This window comes from Xiphias gladius, chromosome 9 (genome assembly GCF_016859285.1).
Source record: "Xiphias gladius isolate SHS-SW01 ecotype Sanya breed wild chromosome 9, ASM1685928v1, whole genome shotgun sequence".
Taxonomy (NCBI): Eukaryota; Metazoa; Chordata; class Actinopteri; order Istiophoriformes; family Xiphiidae; genus Xiphias; species Xiphias gladius.
Genome location: NC_053408.1, coordinates 13,805,684 through 13,832,208, shown reverse-complemented (window position 1 = coordinate 13,832,208; position 26,525 = coordinate 13,805,684). Strand labels below are relative to the sequence as shown.

General features: G+C 40.2%; 2 protein-coding genes across 2 annotated transcripts; one reads left to right on the top strand and one right to left on the bottom strand.

Moving 5' to 3' along the window:
• Positions 1-693: 693 nt before the first annotated feature.
• On the top strand, positions 694-25,848 carry ift140 (intraflagellar transport 140 homolog (Chlamydomonas)). The gene is made up of 30 exons (XM_040134966.1): positions 694-867; positions 1,384-1,547; positions 1,678-1,899; positions 2,189-2,310; positions 2,441-2,571; positions 3,292-3,467; positions 3,844-3,935; positions 4,016-4,122; positions 4,345-4,487; positions 4,633-4,836; positions 4,950-5,022; positions 5,191-5,282; positions 5,501-5,628; positions 5,791-5,908; positions 6,088-6,209; positions 6,301-6,436; positions 6,730-6,861; positions 7,499-7,743; positions 20,526-20,703; positions 21,185-21,375; positions 21,510-21,605; positions 21,734-21,866; positions 22,164-22,307; positions 22,492-22,620; positions 22,817-22,999; positions 23,103-23,306; positions 23,507-23,719; positions 24,006-24,166; positions 24,313-24,454; positions 24,611-25,848. Exons 2-30 carry the CDS (start codon positions 1,401-1,403, stop codon positions 24,788-24,790), a joined length of 4,344 nt encoding a protein of 1,447 aa, XP_039990900.1. The 5' UTR covers positions 694-867; positions 1,384-1,400; the 3' UTR covers positions 24,791-25,848.
• Positions 9,149-19,369, bottom strand: tmem204 (transmembrane protein 204). The gene is made up of 3 exons (XM_040134967.1): positions 18,251-19,369; positions 17,237-17,392; positions 9,149-11,528 (listed from the first exon to the last, which is right to left on the bottom strand). Exons 1-3 carry the CDS (start codon positions 18,528-18,530, stop codon positions 11,284-11,286), a joined length of 681 nt encoding a protein of 226 aa, XP_039990901.1. The 5' UTR covers positions 18,531-19,369; the 3' UTR covers positions 9,149-11,283.
• Positions 25,849-26,525: the final 677 nt, after the last annotated feature.

Sequence of the window (26,525 nt, the reverse complement as noted above, 5' to 3'; positions counted from 1 at the left end):
ATGACACTGGAGTAATGTATATTTAATGCTAGACCACCAGATTTTTTACTGACATTAAATAGCTGCACTACACAAACTTTGTATAAGCCAGGGACATTAAATCTGTTGAAATTAACATAAAACGAATCTAAAATATTAACAGTCCATGCAGCTTTGTTTGTTTGACAACATAACAGTGAGAGCGGGGTCTGGAGACAGGCAATTCAGATTTGTGGATGTGGAATACCTATAGCGAGAATTGTTCGCCAACTGAATTATACATGAAACATTTACTTAAATCTCAAAAACCGCAAGATACAACATCAAATCAAATCAAATCAAATCTTTAAGATACACCTTTCCTGATTGATAAAACTCTTCCTATCAATCCAAAATAAATGAATGTGAGCACCGTGAGAATTATATTTGGCCTAAATCTTTCAAACACGTCCCTTTACAAGATTATTTCGATGTAAAATCTTGACTGATACTTCTGTAACTTTATTATACTACAGAATTTAGACTGAATTCATCAAGCCTTTTTCTCATTGTAGTCTATACGATTTTGCTACAAGAAATGTCTCATAGTTAAACTTCAGAGCATTTCTGATGTGTCTATTAGCGCATCAGGAAAAATGTCATTTCATTTTGTTGGGATTAGACTGCTTTTAATTCAGCACTACCTTCGGCGACCACTCGGGTTACGTTCGTTGTTTTCCGTGACTCCCCCTCCTGTCCAGCCGTAGAGGTTGTCAGGGGCAACTGGGAGAGACGCTTTATGCTCACGTTGGAGGCTACACAACTCCACTTGAAGATACGGTTGATGTTTTAATCCGTTTCGAGTTTAAACAACGAAGTCGGCATTAACCTGAAGAAAACGACAGTGAGGTGGGTCTTCAGACAATTTAACCAAACAGTTAACTTCATTCTGCGGTAGCGAGGGCTAACATGAATGCTAACTTTTGCTAGCTTAATTAGCTTAGCTAATGATAGCAGGTAAAGCTAATTTAACCATCTGTCCCATAATGACATACCATAATGTTAACGTTAGCTGACGGTGCTAGCCATTATGGTGAATTCATAACTTCATTACAGTCTACATTATTTAGCTGTAACCATAAGTAAACTAACGTTAGCTAAATCAACTAGCGTTATATATAAATTGAAATTACAGATTGTGAATCGCTGAAGTCTATTTGTGGGTACGATCGAGAATGAACTAGTTAGTGATTACTGAGCTTTTACAACACTAGCCAGACTGCTACAGTAAGTTGCTGGTACAGAGACGTGAAGCTGCACAACAAATAGAGAAACGTGAAATCAAACACTGTTCGGATCAATAACCACGTGAAATACTGGAGGTTCCATTTAGTTGGTATCTCCCTATTCCTCTTTCCTATTTAGAGAGGAGCACTGGGGACATGGCGGTGTATTTTGACCACCGTATTGAGGCCCCTGAAAGCAGTGTTGTGCCCTCTCAGTTGACCTGGCACTCGGCTCTTCCTGTACTAGCTGTGGCCTCAAGCAGCCCGGCCACTGGAGGCAATGTAGACCTCTACCTACAGCAGGTAAACACTGGGCTTTGAAGATGCACTTCAGCAGAGAAAGAAAGGAGACTTTGCTATGCTCACTGGGTGGGGATACTATCAATTACAACACAAAGCCTGTATACTTAAAATCGTCCCTGTCCATATGCAGGGAGAGTATGTGGAGAGCTGCCATGTAGAACACCCATACCAGCCCACAGTACTGCGTTGGCATCCCACAAAGCCATTGTTGGCATTAGGCAGGGAGAATGGAGAGGTAGGGTTGCTGACACACCCCTCTGGAGATCAGACCGTCCTTCCCAGCACACATACAGCCTGCATCACACTGCTGGAGTGGAGCAGCTCTGGCAGCCGCTTGGTAACCGGGGATCAGGTGAGTGTGTTGAAATTACTGTATAGACAGACACTCTGTCACACATATGCATGTCATATCTACATACTGATGCATTCATAGCCTGTGGATATGCTGTTGGGCCTGATTAGCATTCATGATAAAAATGCCTTTTCTGATTACCAACATGGCATATTTGGCGCCGGCTTTAGCAGGGTAATCTAGGCATGAATCAGATCAATTGTGTGTGCGCATGCAATCTGGATCTTGCTTAAACTTGCCATTTCTTCTTCTTGTACTGAATAAATATAGTGTAATTATTTATTGACAGACTGGAGCTCTAGCCGTATGGAAGGTAGATGCCAGGGGGAAACTTCAAGGAAACCATCTAGTAAAGCATGAATACAACAAACCTTTAACTTGCTGCATCTTCAGACCTGCCTCACCTGGGGAGTGAGTAGTTGGTTATCCTTCTTTTTAATTCCTTAGCAGTAAGCTTATATTGAAAACGTTGTTTTTATCACTTATGTTCTCTTGATCTGAACTCCGTGGAGCTGAAAGTAGGACCTAACTCTTGTTACAGTGATGTGGCAATGCTAGCACGGGCATCAGTGAGTGGAGATGAGAGTGCCCTGGATATGTTCAGCTGGAAGGGAGCACCTCTCAAGATGGGCCCACAGGAGGGACTTGCATTCTACGTCAGCACTGCAGATGGTAAGAGTTTGTCTTTTTTTTGGGGGGGTTCTATATTTTCAGTCAATTCTTGCCTTTTATTTTATTGGTACCATGTCTTCTTAAAACACATTGTGTAGCTCATGACTTAAACAATCTCTAACCATGACCAATGATTTCTAGCACTGACAGATCTGTGAGAAAGCTTAAAATGGCATCTAATAACAACAACTATATTTATTTTTTTTGTTTGTTTTTTAATATATTGCAATACTGGTTATTTTCTTGTAGTGCCATACTCCCCCATTGAGCAGTTACAACAAAACAAAAAAAAAGTGGGGGCAGTATTTCCAAAACAGTAATGGCCAATCAGAATCTAGAGTGTCCAGGACACAAACACTTAATTCAGACTTAAATTTAGAATGTTAATTCATTTTAAACACATTTGCTGTCCTCAATGCCAAGTCTCACATCTGTGTTTTAGTTCAACAGAATTGATTTTAATTTGTTAAATTGTATTTTTAGAAGAACATAATCAAGACCATTTAAAATGTATGATTTTTAACTGTGTGAAGTAGTTGTCACTGTAAGCATGTAAGAATCTCCGTAAAGGGGAGTTCTGACCAGAGCAATTAATTTTTAGCAGGCAAAGTAATACTATTGATCTAAAATCCTATCAAATTTCTGGAAAACATCAGCTTTTTGTGCTATGATGCCGTGATCTTATTTTCTAATCTTTAACCCTGTGTTTCTTGTATAAAGGTAAGGTGCACAGTGTGGATGAAAACTGTAAGACAAGCACACTTCTCAGTGTGGAGGGTGCAATCAAGAAACTGTTCTACCTTGAGAAGAGAGAGGCCCTCGCTGTTATCACAGAGACCCTGATGCTGTCACAATACACTCTTGGACCTGAGGGAGGAGCCCAGGAATTCATGAAGGTATGCTAAGATCGTCTAAGATGCAATTTCTTGTAATTCCGTTGAAAACCATGGTATTTTTTATGGGTTATGTTCGTACTTGTAGATGAGTATAAAGGACAAGTGAGAAGAATTGAATACTGTGGATGAAGTTTTGTTTATGAAGGCCATCTGGAAAAACTAAAGGAATTGAATCTAAATTGTAGGCTTATAAAAGTTTGATTGGGACATTTCTTCTACATTTGTTTGATGCTATTGATTATACAGAACTTAATCAATAAAATTGACTTGATGCAATGATTAATGCTATGAATACTTTCTTTAATTCATACTATATGTATTTATGTATAATGCTCCCATACTCAATTCAATTTTTGAAATTTTTTTCTCATGATAGGTGAAGCTGAGCAGCAAGACTGGACAGAATGTTGACATCGTCTGGACAGATAACAGCCTCCTCATCACTGCGACAGGGGAACAGGTTATCAGGTCAGTATACACATACTATGTTTACACACCTACACAACCATTTGAAATCTGAATAATGTTATGCCCCTGTGTTTTCGTAGGCTGTGGGACCTGGAGCGAGATGACAACTATGTTTTGTCACTGAATGAGACTCTGGGGTTTGAGAGAGGAGAGATGATCAACTGTGTTTCATACTGTGCAGGAAAAGGTAACTGTAAAATATTGTTATATAATTTACAATGTACAGCATAAAGTGCTTGTTTTTCTTCACATTCCTGTGGATCGGCTAGTTTCCGGATGCTTTATTTTGTTGCATTCTCAAACCTTGAGTAGACTGATTACACATACCACAGTTTTACTTGTGGTTTGCAGACTTGTTTCGAACTTCAAAAAGCCTCATTGCCTTTGTATAATATTGCGGCCTTCTCAGAAATCCTGGCAGCTGGCACCAGCCATGGGCGTATAGCAATGTGGCGGATGGTGGCGCAGCCAGGCAGTAGCAAAGGTGACACCAAGGCCCAGTGGAAGCTACAGACACCCACTGAAATAGAGGGAAATGTCACTCAGTTACAGGTATTCGCTGCACCAGCATTTATACACGACTGCTCTATTATTTATAAAAAGAACATCAGTCATATATCCTGCATATAATAGTGATATTCCTAGCAACGTATGTATAGCGTTCAGCTGGGAAGTTCACCAAGACCTTCCATTTCAGTGGGGCTCCAGCCTGAATCTGCTGGCAGCCAACAACTCGAAAACAGTGCTGATCCTGTGTGAGCATGTGATGTCCGCCCACTTCAGCCAGCAGGTGGCAGCAGTGCAGTTTGCCCCAACCCAGCTCAGCATCTCTCAGTTCCCCACAGGAGTGCACCTTACTCTGCAGTCTGACATACACATCAAGGGAGTGTGTGTGACAAAGGTAAGTATGGAGGGGAAAATGTAGAATTGATCTCTACAAAGGTGTGCTCATGAAAACAAATAAAAATTTAAACTGATATCATGGTGACTGCATGAGTGTTGTCATCCCAACAGGACTCCGTGACGGTATGGAGTGGCAAGCATGTCACAGTGTATGAGCTTTCAGGGACAGTTCTACGCAATATAGGTACAACACTCACCAAAAACTCACCCAACAGTCCAAACAGCATTTTACAGGTGTGACGCTTAAGAAACTGTCCTGATTTCCTTCTTCTTCATCTCAACCTTCCTTTGTCATCTCATTCTTTTTCTTTCCATTTCTCTTACTCCACCTCCTCTCTTGCTGATTTTCTAGGATCGTTTCCCTGTGACTCCCATGTAGTAGCTGTACATGACGAAAACCTCTACACTGTGGAACCTAACAGGGTACAGATCCGGACTCCACAGGTCTGTTTTCCCAACTTGGAATCTGCTATTCAGTATTCTTATTAACAGAGAGATGCGACAGATGTTTGAGTGTGCATGTTGACAAGGCTTCTCTTAAACTGTTCTTTTAGTGCTGACTTAGAATTGATTTTAAAATAGTGTAAACACACATGCAAGTGGTATTTGTCCCCATGAATTTGGTTCATTGTCATATCATATTTTCCCTCTCTTTTCTTTAGGGCACTGTGAAGCAACTGCTAAATTTCTCCAAGGCAGAGGGCAACCCTGTGCTGCTCAGTGTGTGCCAGTCTTACCTGGTTGTTGGCACGGACACAGCACACATCAGAGTCTTTGACCTCTCCCGAAGGTATGACGTTAATGTGGCTGTCTGTATCACATCCTTCAGTGAAAAAAGTAAGATAAAGAATGCCAGCTAACTTCCATGTATTGTAAATTTCTGTTCATTAACACTTTCTCTCTTTGGGTACTTTCTTGTCAAACAATCCAGTCTCACTGTATGTCTTTATAGAGATGCCAAAGCTCACTGCAGTGCTAAGAACCTGGCTGACCAGATTGCCAATCTAGGAGCCCTGAGGTCAGTCAAGTGTAACGCCAACGGCAGCCAAGTCAGCATCCTAATCTCTCAGGTGAATGGACAACATACAACAGTCACACTCTACTTTCTGAATATGGGTTTTTGAAAGCTGACACTAATATGTTTATTTGGGGCCACCAGTATTTTATGCGGATTTTCAGAATCTTAAAATTGCACCATTTCATGTAAATATTTTTCTTAACTTAATTGAATGTAACTCTTTCCTCTCAGGTTAATGGGCGACCTGATCACAAAGTGTACTTTTATGAGGTTGAGATGGACACTGTGATGCACTTTGACTTCTTCATTGGAAGACCATCCAGTGGTATCTCACATCCTGAAGACAGTGAAAGGTAACTGAAGTTGCTTTAGTCTCTGTTTGTATTCTTCCCATGTTTAGTTTTCTCCTCTGGTTGTTTTATATTCTAAGTGTCTGTGTTTCAGGCAGCAGTTTCAGGGGACAGAGCTCAGCGGTCGGTGCCCTGTATCTCACTTCTGGGATGAGAGTGAACCTCGTCTTTTTGTTTGTGAGACAGTGCTGATTAGCTCTGAATCATCATCAACTAGTCACTTGGATACGGTAAAGACTGCTGTTTAACATCGAGATAGTCCTGCACAGCTCTGTGAGCAAGGCATGGTGCTAAAACTGCTGGAAGCTTTGACTTCCCGTCTGATCCCTTGCGCTAAATAAATTTCTGCTTCTGCTACTATGCAACCCTTTGGGTAAAAGTGAGAACCAAGAGTCATATATATTACTGATTCATTAATCTATCTTAGACAAGCAGTCAGAATGTGATTACTTGTTAAATGATTTTTAGTAAACCTAAAGTAAATTGAAGCAGCTTAAGAGTATGTTGCCGTCCTTCCATTTAGGTGGACGTGTCAGTGGTGACACTCTTCTGTACACAGGAGCATGGGCTACTTCTACAGGGCTGCTACCCCAAACCTGCATGCCTGCAGGCCCTTCTTGCTCTGGATGTGCCCTACTATTATTTCAGCTGCAAGGTGAGTATGGAAAACACTGTTCTGCATGCGTGTCGTCTCATCGGTGGGGGATTTCTGATACAGCATGTGGGGTTTCTCTCTGGTAAGTTCTAGGTTAGCTGTTTTAGATCTTTCTTTTCAGAGTTTTCTTAAACATATTCCTGGTGTTTTTGTTTGCACCCATTACTGTTCTCTGTGTGTTTGGTCTAACACACCCCAGCTATTATTTTGGAGGGGTGGTGTCTTTCGACCAGAAGTAAGTATCTGTCCCCAACAGTCCGTTCAGAGAGCTTGAGTTTTCCTGACACCTAACTTCCAACAGCTGTGATCGTGTATGCCTTGTGCTGCATTGAAGCAAAAATTGAAAAATTATGGCTCCCCAAGATCAGCAGCACAAGAGCATCCCTGAAGTAACTAAATCATACTAATCTGTGTCCAGTTCCTAAGGCTTATCTTGATGAATAGATTTGGTCTATGATGCTTTGTTGATGTTTGGTTTGCTCTGCGTCCTGTCTGTTCCCCAATGAGCATGTTTTCCCCAGGATTTTGCATTTCACATTTGTTTTATTATTGTGATCCCACAACTTTCTTCATTTATTACTGGCTCTGAACCACATTGTTACCAGTATTGACATCACGATTCTCTAACCCTCCTCAGCCTGGTGAGAGGGATCCAGGGTTAACAGAGGTAACAGCCACAGCATCAGCACCTCCAAACCAGACCCAGCCATCAAGAGGGATGCCTGCCCAGATCCCCCATATGGTGTCCAGGCGAGCTCTCAGGGACTTTGTGGGCCTGGAGAACTGTGAGAAGGCCACCCGCGATGCCATGCTCAACTTCAGCTTCTACCTGACCACTGGCGATATGGATGAAGCATTCAAGTCTATCAAGCTCATCAAGAGGTAGGGCGTCGATATGTGCATGTCATCATTGAATTTGTCGACTCATTGGTGTCTGCAAAGAGCTGGAGACGTGCAGGTGGGCACATCCCCCTGTTTGATCCATGTCATCACTTCCCCCAACAGTCCTTTCAACATGGGCTCTAGTTCAAAGCCAAGCAATGGCCTCAGGGAAAGCATTGTTACTACAGCCTTGACTCTTCTCAGAATGTTCTGCGAATGTTTGTAGAGGCAGAGCAGTAACAAACTGCTTTTGACTTGTGTTCAGAATGGGGCATTGTTGCCACTTGCTTTTCTTCACCCCTCATTCACTCAGCACCTTTGACTGCTGAGGTTAGACTACCACAATAGTTCAGTAACCTTAACTTTGATATGCTTTCTTGAAGTCTGACAGGTGATCATTGGACTCAACATAGCCTATTTTGTTATTTTCTTTAAAGTTTTGTCTTATCTCTAGGCAATAATAACATTTTGAACCACGCACATGACAGGTCAGTGAAGAATGATGCCACACCAATGTATCTGTCTTTGGAAAGGCTAATAAATTTTAAATACTTTCTATGCTTCATTTAATAATATGTAGGTCTAAACTGTGTGTTATACCATGATGCTATGATCAAATTAGATCCACCAAAGCCAAACTTTTATTTGTTTATGTAACTACATGAAATAGATTTTTAAACACAGGACATGATTAAGGACTTTTCTTGTGTCTGTGCTGAGGGAAGGAACACTTCAGTGTGTATATATGTGACTGTTTCTGTTAGTGTGCGGGTGTGTGCTGAGGGGATGTACTTTTCTAAACACACTCTGTGACTCACACACACACATGAGGTCCCCCTGCCAGTTTGGTCCAAAAGGAGTGCCCTCTCCATTCCTACAAACATCGAATCAGGTCACTAAAAGGATGTGCATGTCCGTTCCTGTGTGTGTGTGTGTGTGTGTGTGTGTGTGTGTGTGTGTGTGTGTGTGTGTGTGTGTGTGTGTGTGTGTGTGTGTGTGTGTGTGTGTGTGTATCACAGGGAAACGTATAAATGATTTCATCCAAGAATTGATATTATCTTTAGTAGAATACGTGATTCAGGGCACTCGGTCTGAATTCTGCTGTAGTGTTGCTTTCGCACGTACAAACATTACGCAGAGGGGAAAATAGCATAAAAACAAACAAATGGGAAAATAGCATATCCCACTGGCCGGATATTCCTAAGAGTTTAATAGGCCTGATGACAGCTTTACTAAGTTCCTCATTGATAGCTATTTTTACTGCTGCTACTTTTTTTTTTTTTTTTTTTTAAAGATCAGTATTGTGTTTGATTCCCGCATATCTCCACCCACAGGAATATGCATTTCCTGCAGCAGTAACCTGAATCTTCTGGGACGTGTCTCTATGGTGCAGATCTTTGAATCGGCAAAAGTTCTAACACTTAAGTCTGATACTCGTTTGCGATCCAGGAGTCTACCTTATTTCGTCACTTACATGTATTTGAGGTCACAAAATAAAATATCTTTTGGAGTGTTGGAAATTCTATATCAATAGGGCTTTAATCAGCCTATTCATTGGATATTCTGAATAAAGCAGAGAAAATTCTGACAGTTTTAATTCACTTTATCCAAAACAGATATTTTCAGTGTGAAAGTGCCTCTCCCAAAGCGTGTCAGATACAGGTTGGAATTTCTTTATTCAGTCCAGACTGTGCTACTTCCTCTCATTCATGTTGTCCTTGACTTTAGGTGACATGTTGCACGGTTATCTGCCCATATGAATGCAAGCCTTCTCTTACTGTCTTTTTGCCATTACATTTGGTATTTAAAAGTAAAATTCCCCTTTTCATCAGGAACTAAAACACCCAAGAAAGTGTTCAGGTTGAAGCGAAGACTGATTTATGATGTTGTAGTCATCATAATTGGCTGTGGCTCACGTAACCATCATGCTCTCAGTTTATGCGATTTGTCATTGGAAAGTATGTAATTCCCTGCATGAAACCATTGCAGTTCTTCTCCATTGTTAGTCCATCAAAGAAACTAGTACCATCATTCATAGCATCATCATCAAAGTATAGAAATTTATATGCATCTTCACAGAAGATAGTGGCAGTATTTGTTTCATCTTTCACCCGGCAAGATCGGGTCAGTTTACTTATGATGATGGCAGTATTTAAAATTATTCTTCCAGTTCTCTCACTGAAAATTAATCTAGATAAGCACTCTAGTTATGCACTCTTATCAAATCTTGAGGGTTAAACATGGAAGTTCATTGGGAACAAATATCTGTGATATAATATTTGTAAATTTAGCTTAATGAAGTTCTGTATTGTCCATTTTTCAGGTGTAGTGTCGGACACCAAAACAGCAACAGCAACAACCACTGTGTTTGAATATTTACCAATCAATTTATTGAATTTATATGATATATTATTATTTTAATGTGCCCATATTTTTGGCAATGTGGAAGACCCAGAGATAGCCTGGAGTCCTTTGCAGAAGTATGATATGGTCACAATAATACTACTACTAATGATAGCACTATTCTTTACACAACTATATTATATTAATTTAAGAATACAGTATGTACCACAAGCGAGCAGTTTCAAAAGGAAAGCATTGTGAAAAATTATGTGTATGTCATTTCAAAATGCAGTACATCGCCAAAACATTTGTTACCATCAATTTAACAAATACTGCTTAAAAATTCCAAATCAGTTGACATACATTAATTGGCAAGTCACTTGTCTTTTCTATTTTTCTTTTTTTGAGAGGAAAAAAAATTATGTGGCAGTGACTCAGAGCAAGAATATTTCCTGATGTCTTTGAGTAGGTAAGTGTTAATTTGATCAAATATCACCTCTCATTGGCTGTTTCAAAATTAAATATTGCAGCTTATTTCGGTAAGCCCAATCAAAATGTATGCTGAGGTTGACTGACTCTTCTGCTTTTACCTTGTTAGTTTACCTACTTACTTGCAACATATATCATTTACATTAATATGTATTAAAATTGTAATAAGCTTTAAAAGGATGAAAACAAATATGAGGTATTCTGGTATTATATTTTCAACATCTTTCATAATTTCCAATTTATAATTATGCAGGAGGCAATTTTAATAAGTGCACATATAACAAAATAGGTCAAGTTCCAGCTTGATCTTTTCATAAGAGGGATGTTTCATATAAGACAGTCCTAGTCCAAATTCCATGTTTCGCTACCAATTAGCTCATCCAAACATGAATAAATGAAACATTATACAATATTTGAATTTGTTTGGAAGTTTAGGGCTGCTTTATACATTAAATTTAAATCTTAAATCTGTGACGTTTATGTACTAAGCAGCAAAATAATTCTTATATCTTTGTTTATGGTGGGAGGAGTTGTGAAATATAGAGTTGTACAATTGCAGGTACATGTCAGTCCAGCCATTGTAGAGCCACAGGAATGTCCTCTTCTCTTGTGAGGCAACAGCTGGAGTAAAACATGGATAGTTGAGTGCACAGTCTTGTCAGGGCAGTCTATTGCTCCTTATTGGCTTGGCTTGTGAGGTTACATGGCTCAACAAGGTGACTCCACGTAGTCATTGTCTAGGCGTGGGTGGAAAGATGACGCCAGTGAGCGACTGATGATTATAACTCGAGGTGCGAGGCAGTCGTCACGGCGGTGTAAAATGTTCCAGATAAGCATGGCCGCAGCCATTGCGGCCAGCAGGCAAGCAGCTATTTCCAAGTAGCAGGAGTAGGAAAGGTGTGTGTAGGGCCCGATCTTGTAGAAGGTCACAAGTCCAATCACCAGCACAAAACCTGTACAGGAGCAGAGACAGACAAGACCTTAATCAGTAAAAATGAACTGTCATTCTCATTTAGCAACTCACTGTAAGATGAGGTTTCCACTTTAAAATATTTATTGAACATTTAAATATAAATGAAAAGCTATTTCAGGGCTTTCTTATTGCTATGTTGTTTAAGTAGTGTCATGGTTTACACAAGTAGGCAGTGTCATGTTTCATATTAATACAGTTAATAGGAGCTGCCATGAGTGTGCTGTTGCTGGATACTGAAGAAAAATTCATGCGTAATAATATTAGTGCTGCTGAAGTGATCAAGATGTATGCATGCATCAAGAGAGGCTAACATCAGCATGCTAACATGCTAACTTGCTGATGTTAAGCAGGCAATGTTTACCATGTTCACGATCTTATATCAGAGTTTTAGAATGCAAACATTTGCTAACTAGCACTAAATACAAAGACAGTGTCATTGGTTTTGACAATACTTTGTCATAAACTGAAGTATTGGACAAATTAAACCTTTGACTTGATGGTGGCACTAGATGAAACGATAAGAGATCATAAATGTTATTACAGTTCATCCTGAGGGTGACACGAATTTCTGTACCATATTTCAATCCAATAGTTATTTAGTTATTTATTTCAGTCAAAACAAAAAACTGTGAACCTCATGGTAGTGGTAAATGAAAAGCCAGGGGATTACCAAAATGAGGAGGATTCATCATCTGGGGATCATGATTGTACAAATTTCATGGCAATCCATGTAATAGTTTTTGAGATATATCTGTCTGGATCGGAAGTTGTGGCCAAACCAACAGACTGATATTGCCATTTTTGGAGCCAAAAAATGATCTCAGAAAAGAAAATATTCTTGAGGCAGAGCAAAGAGAAAAATGTTCACAAGAAAGTTTTCTATTCTGCGATTATGCAGGTATTTTACTATTTCTAGTTTACAATTTCTTGGATATTCAGAGAGTTTAAAAGTACAATAATTTAACAAAATATATGGCAAGTAAACCTAAAGTATACTTAAAGTTGCTTTTTCAAATTGCACATGCTCACATTTAGACATCCATCCCTCTAGCCTTGTATTTCACAGTTCAGCAGGAGCTCTGTGTGGGGCCTTTGAATTTCGAAATCTGTTTCCTCCTAGGAAGAACTTCTAAGATCTCAAGATCAAAGTTCTCAATAGTGTATAAATATCAGAGCATGAATATATGCTCTGAAACGCCTTTCAGAACTTTTATCTCCCGATTTCTTTGATTCACAATAGTTTAAGTCACGCAACGAGGAACTCCTGTTTGCATGCGAAGGTAAAAAGTCCTCAATTCCATGCTGTTTCTTTGTTCTTTACTTTGTTTCGTCAACACTATTAGCGTCTCCATAGCCTACACCTTTCCTCATGCTATACCAATAGAGGTCTGGATGAAAGTCCACATAGATCAATGCCATTCAAGTATCCCTCAGTCAATTTACTACATTCAAGTGTAGTCTGGAGCCATTCAATAGTTCAAAAATAATACGTCTGAAACGTGCCTCATCCACAGTGGTATAAATAAAGGGACCAAAAATAATCACTGGAAATAGGGATGTTGGTGCTTTAGGATATGAATCAGTCCATTTCCTGAAGCAGTCAGCAGCACCAAGAGGAGGGGGTTCATTTATATTTCTTTCTCTACCTCTACAGTAAGACGGCTGTCATTGTTTTACATGACGATGTGAACAATTGTATCTGTGTATCATTGTGTGTCTACCACCGTGTGTGTGCATGAGAATGCAACTGTTTGCTCAATCTGTTCATGTTTAACCTGTCTGGCTCCTTATCCAAGAAAATGAATAATCTCCTGTTCAGGTTCCAGCCAGGGTGGGCTGTGTGAACCTCTTTTCTGGCACACACTTATCTCTTAAACTTCCTTCCCGTTTTTCCTCTTTCCATCCTTCCTTCCTTCCCTCTTCTCCACACCCTAAGTTTCGAAGTTAATATATTTGCTGGACATTTGAAATGATCTGTCAAAGAGAAATCTAAACAAGTCTTATCTAAAGGCCAGGTCTTGGAAATTCATTTAGATGATTTGTTTTCCTTCCAGTTACTAATGTCTTGGTTTATTCTTAAAGGGAACAAAATTGATTAGAATGAATAGCCTGCTTTGCTATCTTGCTTCAACCTGTATCACTCCCTTATTACCGGGAATCTCTTGAGCCACAGACTTCAGAGAAATTTTGAGTCCTTTCTGAGCCAGATTTAACAGATCAGAATTGAGCCTCACATTTGCAATAAACTGTGTCTCAGAGCCATGTGACCTGTAGTTGTGACTTTTGACATATTAGAAATGTGTCCATTCAGAAAACACATTGCAGAGTTGTCTCCAGGGGCAAAATGGCCAATATTATGCTTTCAGACTGGACCTGCCAACACTGCTGAGATATCACTGAATGGAACTGGATATTGTTATTCCACACTCTGCTTGCAATAGCTGAGCATTTTGGCACGTCTGAAAATGAAAACATTCCTGAGAAAGAGGGTGATGGATAAAAATATCTCCATTCATTCAGAGCTGAGGCTCATTCACTGACTCAGAGGGGGAGGTCTAAAGCAGTAATGGGGAATGGATTACTGAATGGTAGAGGCCAATACCACTATCTGTACTCAGGAAATTGGACCCTTTTCCTTGAATGTGAATTTGGTAAATGAAAGCCACTAGTCGTTTTTTGCATTCTTAATGTTCAGATCTTTTTAAAATTATTTATTTATATAAAAAAAAGTAAGGCTGCAACTAACAATTATTTTTATTATAGATCAGTCTGCCGATTATTTATCAATCTGACCAGTTGTTTAAATAGTGAAATACCTTTTTTCTTACAGCCCAAGATGATGTTTTCATTTTGTTTATTTGGCCACTCCAAAAGACGGATAGTATTCAGTTTACGATTAGACAAAGACAGAGAAAGGCTATGATGCAAAGTAAAAGGTAAATGCTCAAATTTAAGAAGCTAGAACTAGGGAATATCTGGCATTCCTATTACCCATGCCTGTGATGTAGCATTAGGGATGGCATTGCCCCGCTCTTGGTTGGTTGGTTTTTCCAACACTTTGGTCCAGACTCAAATATCTCAACAACTATTGGATGGATTGCAATAAAATTTGGTACAGATATCCACAGTTCGCTTACTGTATCCAAATGACTTTGGTGATCCCCTGATTTTCCCTGCCACCGCTAGCAGTTTGAAATGATGGGTTTTGAATGAGATTTCTTGACAATTATTGCATGGATTGCCAACGAATTTGGTACAAATATTAATGCCTTCCTCAGGATGAATTGCAATAACTTTGGCGACCCCTTAACTTTTTATCTTGTGCCACTTCAGGTCAAAATTTTAATTTGTCCAATACTTTGTTTTATGTACAAATATCGACAGAACCAGTGACACACTGACTTTGTGTATAGTGCTAAATAGCAGATGTTAGCATGGTAACACACTAAGATGATACAGATGATAACACATTACCTGCTTAACATAAGCATGCTAGCATTACCATTGTTAATGTGAGCATGTTAGCAACCTGATGTTAGCATTTAGCTCAAAGCAGTAGCACGGCTGTAAACTCTTAGAGCAATGGACAAATTAAAAGGAACAAGACTATCTTAAGACCAGATACCTGCAAAAACAATGACATTCCATCAACTTCACCTGTACTTTGTGTGTGGTGCTAATTAGCAAATGTTAGCCTGCTGAACTAAGATGGTTTACCATGGTGAGCATTCCTAAACATCAGCATGTTAACATTGTCATTGTGTGCATATTAGCATGCTGACATAAAAATTTAGCTCAAAGCACCACTGTACCTATAAGGCTCTTAATGTTGTTGCTTGAGAAATGGCTGATATTAGCTTTTTTCCGGAGGTTTCAACCTAACTACTACAAAAATATAAACTATTACTTCTAAGGTTGAGAGTAAAATTTGATGGTTAAATTGTAAGGTCCGTCTCCATGACCCATTGAGCAAACTCCAACACTGATATAGACTGTGTAAAACCGTTGAAGTTCTAGAAAAAGCTAGTAGGGATTATTTTGTCAAACCGTTCTTATTTATTTTATCATTGCATGTTTATCAAAACTCTATTTTAAGATATACAGAAACCAAATCAAAGAGACTTATGGTTTGCCTTTGCAACTCAAATTATTGTAGGGCCCTAATGTAAATCGCTATCGCTTTACTGTTTATTAATATTCTTCTGAGTATCTTGCTTTTGGTTTTCACCATCCCATCTGCCAAGAGGATGTCATTTTGCTACTTAGCAGCTTTGTTGCTGGTGTTGTCTAATACTGGAAAATACAGTAATGTTGGGTGGGTCTCAATCCTCTCACCAAGGTCTTTAGATAAAAGCCCTCATCCCTGCTGCAAGGCGTACCGAAGACACTAACGATAAAAAGAGATTCTTTATTTGCTGTTGATCTTGGACATTTTGAAAACACAGACATAAAAGCTAGGCCAGCTTATCTAGACAGAGGCAATTGTCATGCGTACCACAGGACATTTCTCTACCAAAACACACTATAAACACACAATCACAAAACACACACACTGATGTACACATAAATGCATGCGCATAATCCCTTCTGCCGGTGCAGACGCAAACACACAGTCCCTGTCGAAACTGTCTTTCCCATCCATTCCCCCCTCCCTTCTTTTTCCTTCTTCAGCTCAGGGTTTTGCATAACAGGTAGTCACAGACATTTCCTCGTCCTGAGCAGGGATATCCTGGCGCCTGACAGTCGCTCCCTGGCTCACTGCAGCTCTGGCCCATGGATTCTGGAATGGGACTAAATTTAGACCCAGAACAGAGCCCCTTCATTCCGCTCTGCCACAATGATACCAAGTGGCTGAGCGACCACTGTACACAGCACAACACACTTCCTCAGTAGGGGCACTGGGACAGGCCATGCAGGCCAACTCTTTAAAGTGGCACAGTGGGATGGATGGATGGATAGATGTTTGCTGGGTGTAGAGGAGGGGTTTTGTTACCATGACTGCATTAAGTCATGTCCCACAAGGATGGCACTCTTTCAGATTTCTGGTTTCCTAGTTTTCCCCCATTTTCATCTCTCTCAGTTTGGCTGCTCTCTTAGTATATTCGGTTTTTATATTCTGTTTTTCTTTGCCAACATCAGAAATACTGTGATTCCAGCAAATGAAACTTTTTAAAAATTAAACAAATAATAAAAGCAACAAAATGATGAAGAATAGTGTTAAAGTATGTAAAGTCAGTTATTGTCTTAAATACCATCTGCTTATTGTCACATTTTTTACTTGTCTCCATTTTGCCATGCATTTATATTTATATTTAAAAATAATAACAATATTATCACTCTGGTATGAAGATAGTTGCCATATAGTTGATAGTTTTGTATCTTGTTTCTTACAGTTTTGAGTGTCTTCTGGCAATATTTGCCCTCAGCGGCTGATCTTCAGTATTTGAGAGACAGCTAGTCTAGCTCCCTCTGTGATTTCACCCCCCTCCTTTTGGCCATCTACCAGAGAACATGTGAACTTCGCTCTGTAGCATCAAGATTTCACGCTGTCAGAATGATATAATGTGCATAAAATTTTAGCTGCAAGTGTACCAAGAATCTTTGTCTGAAAGGTCCGTCCCTGAGACTTGTCCTCCTGGTGATGCAAAGCAGTTTAACCAAACAAGCTGTAGGAACACTGGTACTCACTGGCTAGCTGGAAGAGTGCAGCGATGGCCTCCTCCCACCATTGTGATTCCTGCGTGATGAAAGGCAGCTCCATCAGGCCTAGAAGGAAAATCAGCTGACCAGCAGTCAGGGCCACAGTCGCCATCAGGTTACATGCTCGCATCATGTCAAACTGCACTTAAGGGACCAAAAGAAGAGTTGTGTTATATTTCTTGCTATATGACCTAAATTCATTTACGACAATTGTAGTGCAACATGAAAATTTATATTGTACAAATTTGTAGGAACGTGACATAGACATGATTACAATTTTATCATGAATGACGAGCCACATCTTTGTCTGACATTGAAAAACAGTGCTGCCCATTGCGACCAGTAAGTTTGGTCAGTGGATATTCAGAATTTCCCAGACTTGTTCTTGAATGGGAATCTCTCGATGGAGCTTATGTAAGTAAAGGAATCTATTACAGCACTCACTCTGCCTTAAAGTGCGGCAACATGACTGCCAACAAAAAGATGAATTTGACTTTCAAATGTGGTACATATTAAAAATTTTTGGCTGCTGCCATGGGCTAATGTTTACACTAATAAACAAATAAAATATAAGTGCTTTACATTTACATTTGATTTGTTTACACTAATAAACAAATCAAATTTAAGTGCTTTACACTTAGATTTGATTTGTGGATGCGCTGTACATATCAAGTTGATCTGGTCTTGTTAATCCAGTGATTTGAGTGTTTTGGTTTTGACATATAGCTAATCAACTCTGGCTCCCAGTTCACTCACATTGAAATTCATCTGCAGTGTGTTACATATGGAAAACAACCAAAAATTATTACGACATGACACCAGGCACAGAAATACCCCCAGTACTGTGTTTGTTTCTGTTGATGCTACTACATCTTGGACAACCAAGTCAATAAGTCAACCAGTCTGATGAGAAAAAGATTATACACTTTGAAGTTTGCTAATATTCACTTTTTTTGGAAAGCAGACATAAATGACACTGTTGCAAACACTGTAAAAACTTACATTTGACAGTGCTGCGAGACTCTTGGTAGCCTGCATACTCGGAGCCCCATCCAAGGCCTTCACACTGCCTCTGTGTCCCTTGCCCTCTTCTCCCAGCCTGGAGGTCATCACGGACCCTTTCCCCACCAGTGGGGCACATCCTCCATAGTCCCACACTCCGCTTGCGTCCGTCCTCCAGAGCTTGCAGGACCCAGCTGGGGGTGAAAGCTGCAACATTGTTTAGGACCAGGGACAGCAGGGCTACTGCCACCGCCGCTGCCACCAGCCTCTGCACGGCCATGCGACGCCTGACACCCGCCACCTCGCCCCCTCCCTCGTGTCCCTCCTCTGGACCCTGTTCGTCCTCAGTGTCCTGCCCGCTACCGTGCCTCTCCTCTGGGGCAGTAGCACCAGCAGTGCTCTGGGCCCCCTGGCTCCTCTCCTCCACCTCCTCCGCCACCACCTCCTCCTCCTCCAGCTGTTAGCTTATGCTGTCCCAGCTCACACAGAGGTGGATTTGGCAAGAGTGTTTTCTTGAAGCTTAGCTAAAGAACATCACCATTCATCCTCATTCAGGAGTTTGTTGTCGTTGCAGCAGATCCTCAGCCCTCTTCCTCAGACAACACTGCAGGTACGCGGGGATTAATCCAACTGGCACCTAGGTCCATTCCACTGGCTCCGGCTGGCTGCAGCTTGACTCTCGGATTTTGCTCCTTACTTAGTTTTCTCCCTGTTTTTCGCTTTGTTCTTTATCTGCTCTTTTCCCTTTTTTCAGTGCTTTGCTTATTGCACTGGTCTGACTTCTGCCTGTGCAACTGGCTTCTCTGTGTAGGCAGTAGATTGTTTTTCTTCTCTCTTTTCTCTTCAGTCACTTCACATTGCCTTCGGAAGAGTATTGATGCAAAGAAAAGCATAGATTCTCCGTACACTGTTGCTACGAGTTGACTTGTTAGTGGCTTTGCTTAAGCTTACCAAGACTGTCTCTCTACTTGAAGAGCTCCGACTGACTGACTAGAACAAGAAGTCCTCTAGCCCTCTCCCTCTGCTTCTTTCTCTCCTCCTCTCTCTCTCACTCACTGTTTCTCTGCAAATCCTTGAGGTCAGAGTTGAAGTGTGGGGGAGTTGCTGTTCGTCATAGTCCGAGACATTAGTTCCCAAATGTAGCAAGCTTTAAACAGACAGCCCCCTCCTTCGTTGATCGCTTTAAATGTGTGTGTGTGTGTGTGTGTGTGTGTGTGTGTGTGTGTCTGTGTTAGTGTGTTTGTGTGCGAGAATGTCCAAAAGACCCTTGATAGACGTCACTGTTGTGTATTCTTTTGTTTGGAGCCCAGGGGGCGTTCGCTAAAGTTCTCTCTCTCGTGTGCAACAAACATATTGGCCACCACAGTCAGCCAGCAACAGGATGTGTTTCCTGAGAGGAAAAGAGGATGCGAAGAGGGGCCAAATGTAGACCTGTTCCTTCTCTTGTCTTTCCTTTTCTGGCTCTCTAGATCTTGCCGCTCTGTGTGCAACAGGCTCGACTTTTCTCAGTATTTTAAAGTATTTCACTTTTCGTTTTCAGGGTTGATTTTCTGAGACCATATAGAGCAAGATTTTGGCTGACACTACTCTTGCTTTCTTTTACTTCACTTGGCCTCCATTCCCCCTCTTAAAGCAGGGCCCCTAAAGATTTGGGGTATTTCCTGTTGCCTAACTTTAATAAACAGCCCACATCTGTATAAGCTAAAGCAAGGAGGAGGGAGGGGACGCAAATAGAGACCAGATGGCTGTGGAATCTTAAATTTGGAAATGAAGCGAAAGAAAAGGGAGTAGAGGGGTTGATTTACGTCAGCAAGACAAAAGAAAAAAAGGAAAGAGATAGAAAAGCACTCCTCATGGTTTTAGTTAAAATCCTGCACATATTCTTGTATGATTATCCTTGTATCAGTTTTTGTGTACAGGGGGTTTGTGGTGGATTTTGTTATAATCATGACAAATGTTGAAATAATACTACAGTACTAGAGGGTTGGCCAGTGAGACACAAGGGTATATACTTATTTGTTTCAGGTCTGTCACTGTTTTTACATGCACACTAAGGGTTTGGGTCTAAAATATAAACTATTAACCTAAACTAAACCATAAATGATTTGAAAATAATTCTAGCAAATGCCAACATTGTTTTTTGTTTTTGTTTTTGTTTTTTCAAAAAAAGAAACTTCCTGAATGTACACAACATGTGTAGTGTTGAATAATAAAATACCAATGAAGTGAGCCAAACATCACCTTTGCAAACGAGCCATTTCTCTTTTCTCTGTAGTAAAGCAGTATGGGAAAACATGGCACGGATGTGTGTGAAAACCTGCCGACTGGATGTGGCACGTGTATGCCTTGGGAATATGGGCAATGCCAGGGCAGCAAAAGCACTGAAGGAGGCGGAGGCTGAGCCTGAACCAGAAGCCCAAGTGGCAATGTTGGCCATTCAGCTCGGCATGCTGGTAAGATATTCAAGGTTTGGTGTGTAAATGAGTGGTGGGACATGCCTCACTCACAAACAGGCTAATAGAGTTGCTTGTGCTAATTTTTCTCTGCACCATTGTGGACTACTTTAAAGAAAATGTAGAAATTTGGATTCCTTTATATTTAGGTGGAGGTTGACCTTTAACTTTACATGACACCTTTTTCAAATTGGAAAAAAATACTGAGACATCACCTGTAAAAACACCATATATTCAAAAGTGGAGAAAATGAATAAGATAGATATTGCATTTGGAATAAAAAGGCTCCAGTCAGTAAATTCCATCTGGAGAATATTTTTTTGTTCTTGATAAACAACGCTAGTCCAACATATTGCCACATCCTTTTGCTTCAAATAACATGTCCTCTTTCTATGTCTAAGCATTTATCCACACAAAGACCGTGGGACTTTCCAGACCAAAAGCATTTATCTTTCCATCATCTTTTCCTGTCTTCCAACAGGAAGATGCAGAAAAGTTGTACAAGTGCTGTCAACGCTATGACCTACTGAACAATTTCTACCAGGCTTCTGGCCAATGGCAGCAAGCTTTGGAAACAGCTGAAATCCATGATCGCATTCATCTGCGCACCACCTACTACAGTTATGCCAAATACCTGGAGTCCATGGGCGACAAGACCCTGGCCCTTGCATAGTAAGACACATCATTTGTCATGGTTTTATGTTAAAGAGCCAGTAGTCTGGAATTTTATTTTTATATCTTGACGTTATCTGTATGGCCAAATTAACCAGGGAAACAAAGTGTGATTGTCAGTGTTTTTGTTGCAGTTATGAGAATTCAGACACACACAGGTCTGAAGTGCCCCGAATGCTCCAGGATGACACATCATCTCTTGAGATCTACGTTAACAAAATGAAAGACAAGTAAGTCCAGAGTTTTCCTTGATAGTAAAAACCTTGCCATCTGAAGAGGATTTTAACACAGGATTCTCCTACTACATGCATACACAAAGTTTCATTTAAACATCAGTCCTATTACTTTTTCAATCCAGGAACATTTACAAGTGGTGGGCCCAGTACCTGGAGAGCCAGTCGGACATGGATTCCGCACTGCGTTTCTATGAATGTGCTCAGGATTACCTCTCCCTGGTTCGAGTCCACTGCTACATGGGGAACATTCAGAAGGTGACTCCGTTTGTATTAGGAGTCTTGTAGCACTTGTATTATTTTACTGAAAAAAAAAAGTGTTTTTTGGACACAATTTAAAATCATTAGTATTGGGTACTGCACGTGATAATACGTTTTCTTTAAAATATAGATGCTAAGTGTTTGAAATTGCATCAGTAGGTGTGTTTTGATGTAATAATGATAGTGAGATTGAGTCTCTTTTTCTGAGTTTAATTACAGGGATAAATAAAAGGTCTTTGATATAAACATCCACAAATGTCCAAAAATGTGATAAGAAATTTATTTCTTTACCAGGCATCTGAGATAGCCAATGACACAGGTGACAGAGCAGCATCATACCACCTGGCCAGACACTATGAGGGTCATGATGATATAAAACAGGCTGTCCACTTCTACACACGAGCCCAGGCCTACAACAATGCCATACGACTCTGTAAGGTAAAGTACTCTGCTATGTAATTCATACATGTATTCTTGATCAAATGTTTTTTCATTGGTCATGATATTTATGCACAGAAATAATATTAGTCATTATACTCTGATTCACTCATTTTAACATGTCCTCTTACTTGTGTGTTTTAGTCTCTCTCTCAGTGTATTGTTGACTATTGTGCCTAAACAGGAGAATGGTCTGGATGACCAGCTGATGAACCTGGCTCTGCTCAGTAACCCAGAGGACATGATGGAGGCTGCCTGTTACTATGAGGAGAAAGGCACCCATATGGACCGAGCTGTTGCACTCTACCACAAGGTTCATCACAACTGTCTGGTTTTTCTGAATGACTGAGATTATGCTTGGATTGATGCATGCTAAATCATTCGACAAGGGGGTAATATTGCACTGTATATTTAAACTGAGCAATGTTGACGGTTGAAAAAAGCTAAGAATTTTTTCTTTTATTTTTTTTGTTACAGCCGTATGTTCATTGCTAATTTCTCCATTGTAGGCTGGTTACGTCTCCAAAGCTCTTGAGTTGGCCTTTGCCACCCAGCAGTTCTCTGCACTGCAGTTGATCGCTGAGGATCTGAATGAGAACTCAGACCCAGCTCTCCTGGCACGCTGCTCTGACTTCTTCATCACACATTCCCAGTATGAGAAGGCTGTCGAGTTACTTGTAGCAGCCAAGAAGGTACCTGTGTGTGTCACATTGTTACCTATACGTGGAGATATCAGTTCGTATGTATATATACTTAGGTGCGTGTCTTTACATTTGTGCGTGTGAATATACCCAGTATCATCAAGCCCTGGAGCTGTGTGTGACCCAGAACTTGACCATCACAGAGGAGCTGGCAGACAGAATGACTGTAACTGATTCAAAAGATTTATCTGAAGACGCCCGCAAGGAGTTGCTGGAGAGGATAGCTGACTGCTGCATGCGTCAGGGCAATTACCACCTGGCTACTAAGAAATACACGCAGGCGGGCAACAAGCTCAAGGTAATACTGTAGTGTGTAGTAAACACATGGACACATATTCCTGGCAAGCCCAGAACATCTCACAGTTATCTAGGTGAGAGGACAAGGGATTATTCCGACTGCTCTGTCAGCCTGATGTCATGTTGCATCAGCAGCACGTGCAAAAATATGTCAGTGAAAAATGACAATAGAAAAGTTTTATTGTATCTTTTTTGAAACAGGCTATGAGGGCACTCCTCAAGTCGGGCGACACAGAGAAAATAGTATTCTTTGCCAACGTTTGTCGTCAGAAGGAGCTTTTCATCATGGCTGCCAACTACCTCCAGTCTCTGGACTGGCGGAAAAATCCAGAGATCTTGAAAACTATCATCGGTTTCTACACTAAAGGCAGGGCACCAGACCTGCTTGCTGGCTTCTATGAAGCCTGTGCCCAGGTACGCAAAATATGCCAAGCAAAAAAAAAAATCAGTTCATTTACAGTACAGTAATATTTTGGGGGAAGTCTGTTTATTTTATGGCATTGGTCTTAAATTTGCAAATCTCACCTATTAAATTAAATGATAAAATATCAACCACCCTTTTCTGTAGGAGAAATGTCTTCTAAGAAAAAATAAATCAAGAAAACATGAGTATACAAATTTTACATTTAGTGATATTATTAGATGTTGAAATACTGAATAAACAAATAAGAGAGTTGTCTTTCTTGTTACCATTGTTAAGGTGGAGATTGATGATTACCAAAACTATGAGAAGGCACTAGATGCTTTGACTGAGGCTGCAAAGTGTCTTTCAAAAGCGAAGGACTCAGGAAAACAGGAAGTAAGAGTGGCTGACCTGCAGCATAGGATCACCCTAATCAAGAAATTTGTCCACGCACGCAGGTTAGAACATAGCTCATACTTGTTCTCTTTTGTATATACGAAACACCTCTTTTTTTCTTTCTGAAACAAACGTTATTATGTTGGAGGTTTTGGTATTGTCTGGCTGTGATCTTCATCTAAAGCTTGATTTTGTCCTTTGTGCGCAGGTTGTACGTAGAGGATGCTGGTGAGGCAGTGCAGTTATGTGAAGCCTTGCTGGAGGAGCCAGAGTTGGACCCTGCTGTCAGGATTGGAGATGCATTTGGTTTCCTGGTGGAACACCACTGTCAGCAAGGCAACTTCCAAGTGGTAACTGTGATTTGACATTTTGGTTATATGTAAAAAAAAAAATTAAAAAAACCATCTGCAGCCAATCAAAGAAAGTGTTGAAGTGTAGTATGATTCTAAACCTCAGTACGTTCTTAGACACTCAGCTCTACGTCTTCTTCCATCTTTCCTGTCCAGGCCTACCGTAAACTGGAGGAGCTCCAGAGGCTGTTGCCATCGCAGAACGTTAGGTACTACATTAGCCAAGCCAGTCTAGAGGCCCTGCGGAAAGAGATGGGTGTTCCCATGGATCGTGGTGACAGCAGGCACAGTGTGAAGGAAGAGGATGAAGTGGAGGAGGACTTAAATTTCTCTTAAATTAGTCTCGCTGTCAATTTCCATCTTGTTAAACAATATATATATATTTTTATATATTTGGTTTTCTTACTTGTGTGTATGAAGAGTCAGTATTTTCAACCGCGTGAATATGAAAGAGTCTACACTTTCTCAGACAAGGAATGACTATACAGTTGATCCTGAACAACACAGCGACATGAGATGTGTTAGTTACCAACTCAAGTCCCGTTGGTAAAATGAGCACACTAATTGGTTGTATGTAAATAGGAGGCACTTAATGATTACACAGGGCAAGCACTGTGCAGTGAAGACAAAAAAATAGAAACAAAGCTACAGCACATGAGGCTACATAAAATCCTCCACATTTCCACATAATGGCCTGAGAGGATGTCTATTACCCTAAAATACCTGCAAAACCTTTGACCTGCAAAACATTAAACTACAATAGTACATTGTGTTAAAGGACCAAGGGAAGAAATCAACACTTGAGGCTCTAATTGTAGAGCTGTGACATGTCAGTGGTCATATCATATAGATTTAAACAAGAGATAATAGATATACCACGCTACACAAGTTTTAAGTCTAATGCAACAGACAGTGCATTCAGATATAGACTAGATCTAAATGATATACAATTTGACAGCATTTTGCAAAATATTCAATATAAGTAATCCTGAACCTGTTTGATCTGCAAAAGGGAACTTTTTTTTTTATCACATTATGAAGCTCTTCTGTTCTACCCTAAATCCTGAGTTAATTATTTTGTGTGCCGACTGGTGTGGATGAACACAGACTATTGCATTCTTCGAAATGAAATGTATATGTTACACTTGGTTTTGTTATAGATTTATCCAGGATTTATGCAGGAATTTGGTACATTTAAAAAAAAAAAAATTCAGTTGATGTATTATTTGTAAATATCTTCTCAATGTCAAAAGACATAACTCTGTAAAATATTTTGCAGCTATTTTTGATAACTTTCAGCCAATTTCTACTTAGCACAAGATATTGTGAATTAATATGTTTTACATTACAATGCACTGTATATTGTACAGTTGCTACAACAAAACATTCTAAAAATAAACTGTACTGTATAACCTTAAAGTTTTTATGTCAGTAGTGGTATTCATAGGTCTTTAATAAACTGTAATAGACCAAACATACTATCTAAACTATTTAGTTCTCCAATCATGTAAGGCTGTCATTCGGCCGAGATAGCCTACTCCTACGTCAGACAATACCCATTATTTAACCATAACATGAAGTCATTGGTACCGCAATGACCATGCAGTAACCACATTGCTCTATAAATCCAAATGTTATATACTCCTTTCCAAAAGAATCCAAAGAAATTTTCAGAACATTGCCAGAAGTCAGAAGTTTTCCCAACTGTAGTCACGAGAGGGCGCTATTGTCAATGAAATTCCCCAACCTTCGGTCCCTGTCAACAGCACTGGCTCCAATTCATTTTACGGGGGAAAGGCTGAAGCTGGGCCTCGCTTTCTTATGTCAGGTTGAAACAATTAACGGAAAAAAATCACGTAGAAACGCCAAGCTAGCAGTTAGAGACCCTCATATACACGTTTTTTTTTGTGATACAGCGGTAGGCATTACTGTAAACTAAGCGAACCGTGCACACTTTAATCCTCAGCAGGATTGGTTTGAGGCTGGTGGTGAAAGTCAAGGACACCAGACGCTGGTCGGAAAGAGCCTGGATTCCGTTTACAGTGGCATGTGCGGTGCTGCTGTTTAAATA

Coding starts and splice junctions, on each gene's coding strand:
- tmem204 (XM_040134967.1), bottom strand. CDS start 18,530: ATGGCCGTGCAGAGGCTGGTGGCAGCGGCGGTGGCAGTAGCCCTGCTG. Junction 17,393..18,250: donor GTCTCGCAGCACTGTCAAAT/GTAAGTTTTTAC, acceptor TGGTCCCTTAAG/TGCAGTTTGACATGATGCGA. Junction 11,529..17,236: donor TGCACTCTTCCAGCTAGCCA/GTGAGTACCAGT, acceptor GCTCCTGTACAG/GTTTTGTGCTGGTGATTGGA.
- ift140 (XM_040134966.1), top strand. CDS start 1,401: ATGGCGGTGTATTTTGACCACCGTATTGAGGCCCCTGAAAGCAGTGTT. Junction 20,704..21,184: donor CCATTCAGCTCGGCATGCTG/GTAAGATATTCA, acceptor GTCTTCCAACAG/GAAGATGCAGAAAAGTTGTA. Junction 21,606..21,733: donor GTTAACAAAATGAAAGACAA/GTAAGTCCAGAG, acceptor TTTTCAATCCAG/GAACATTTACAAGTGGTGGG.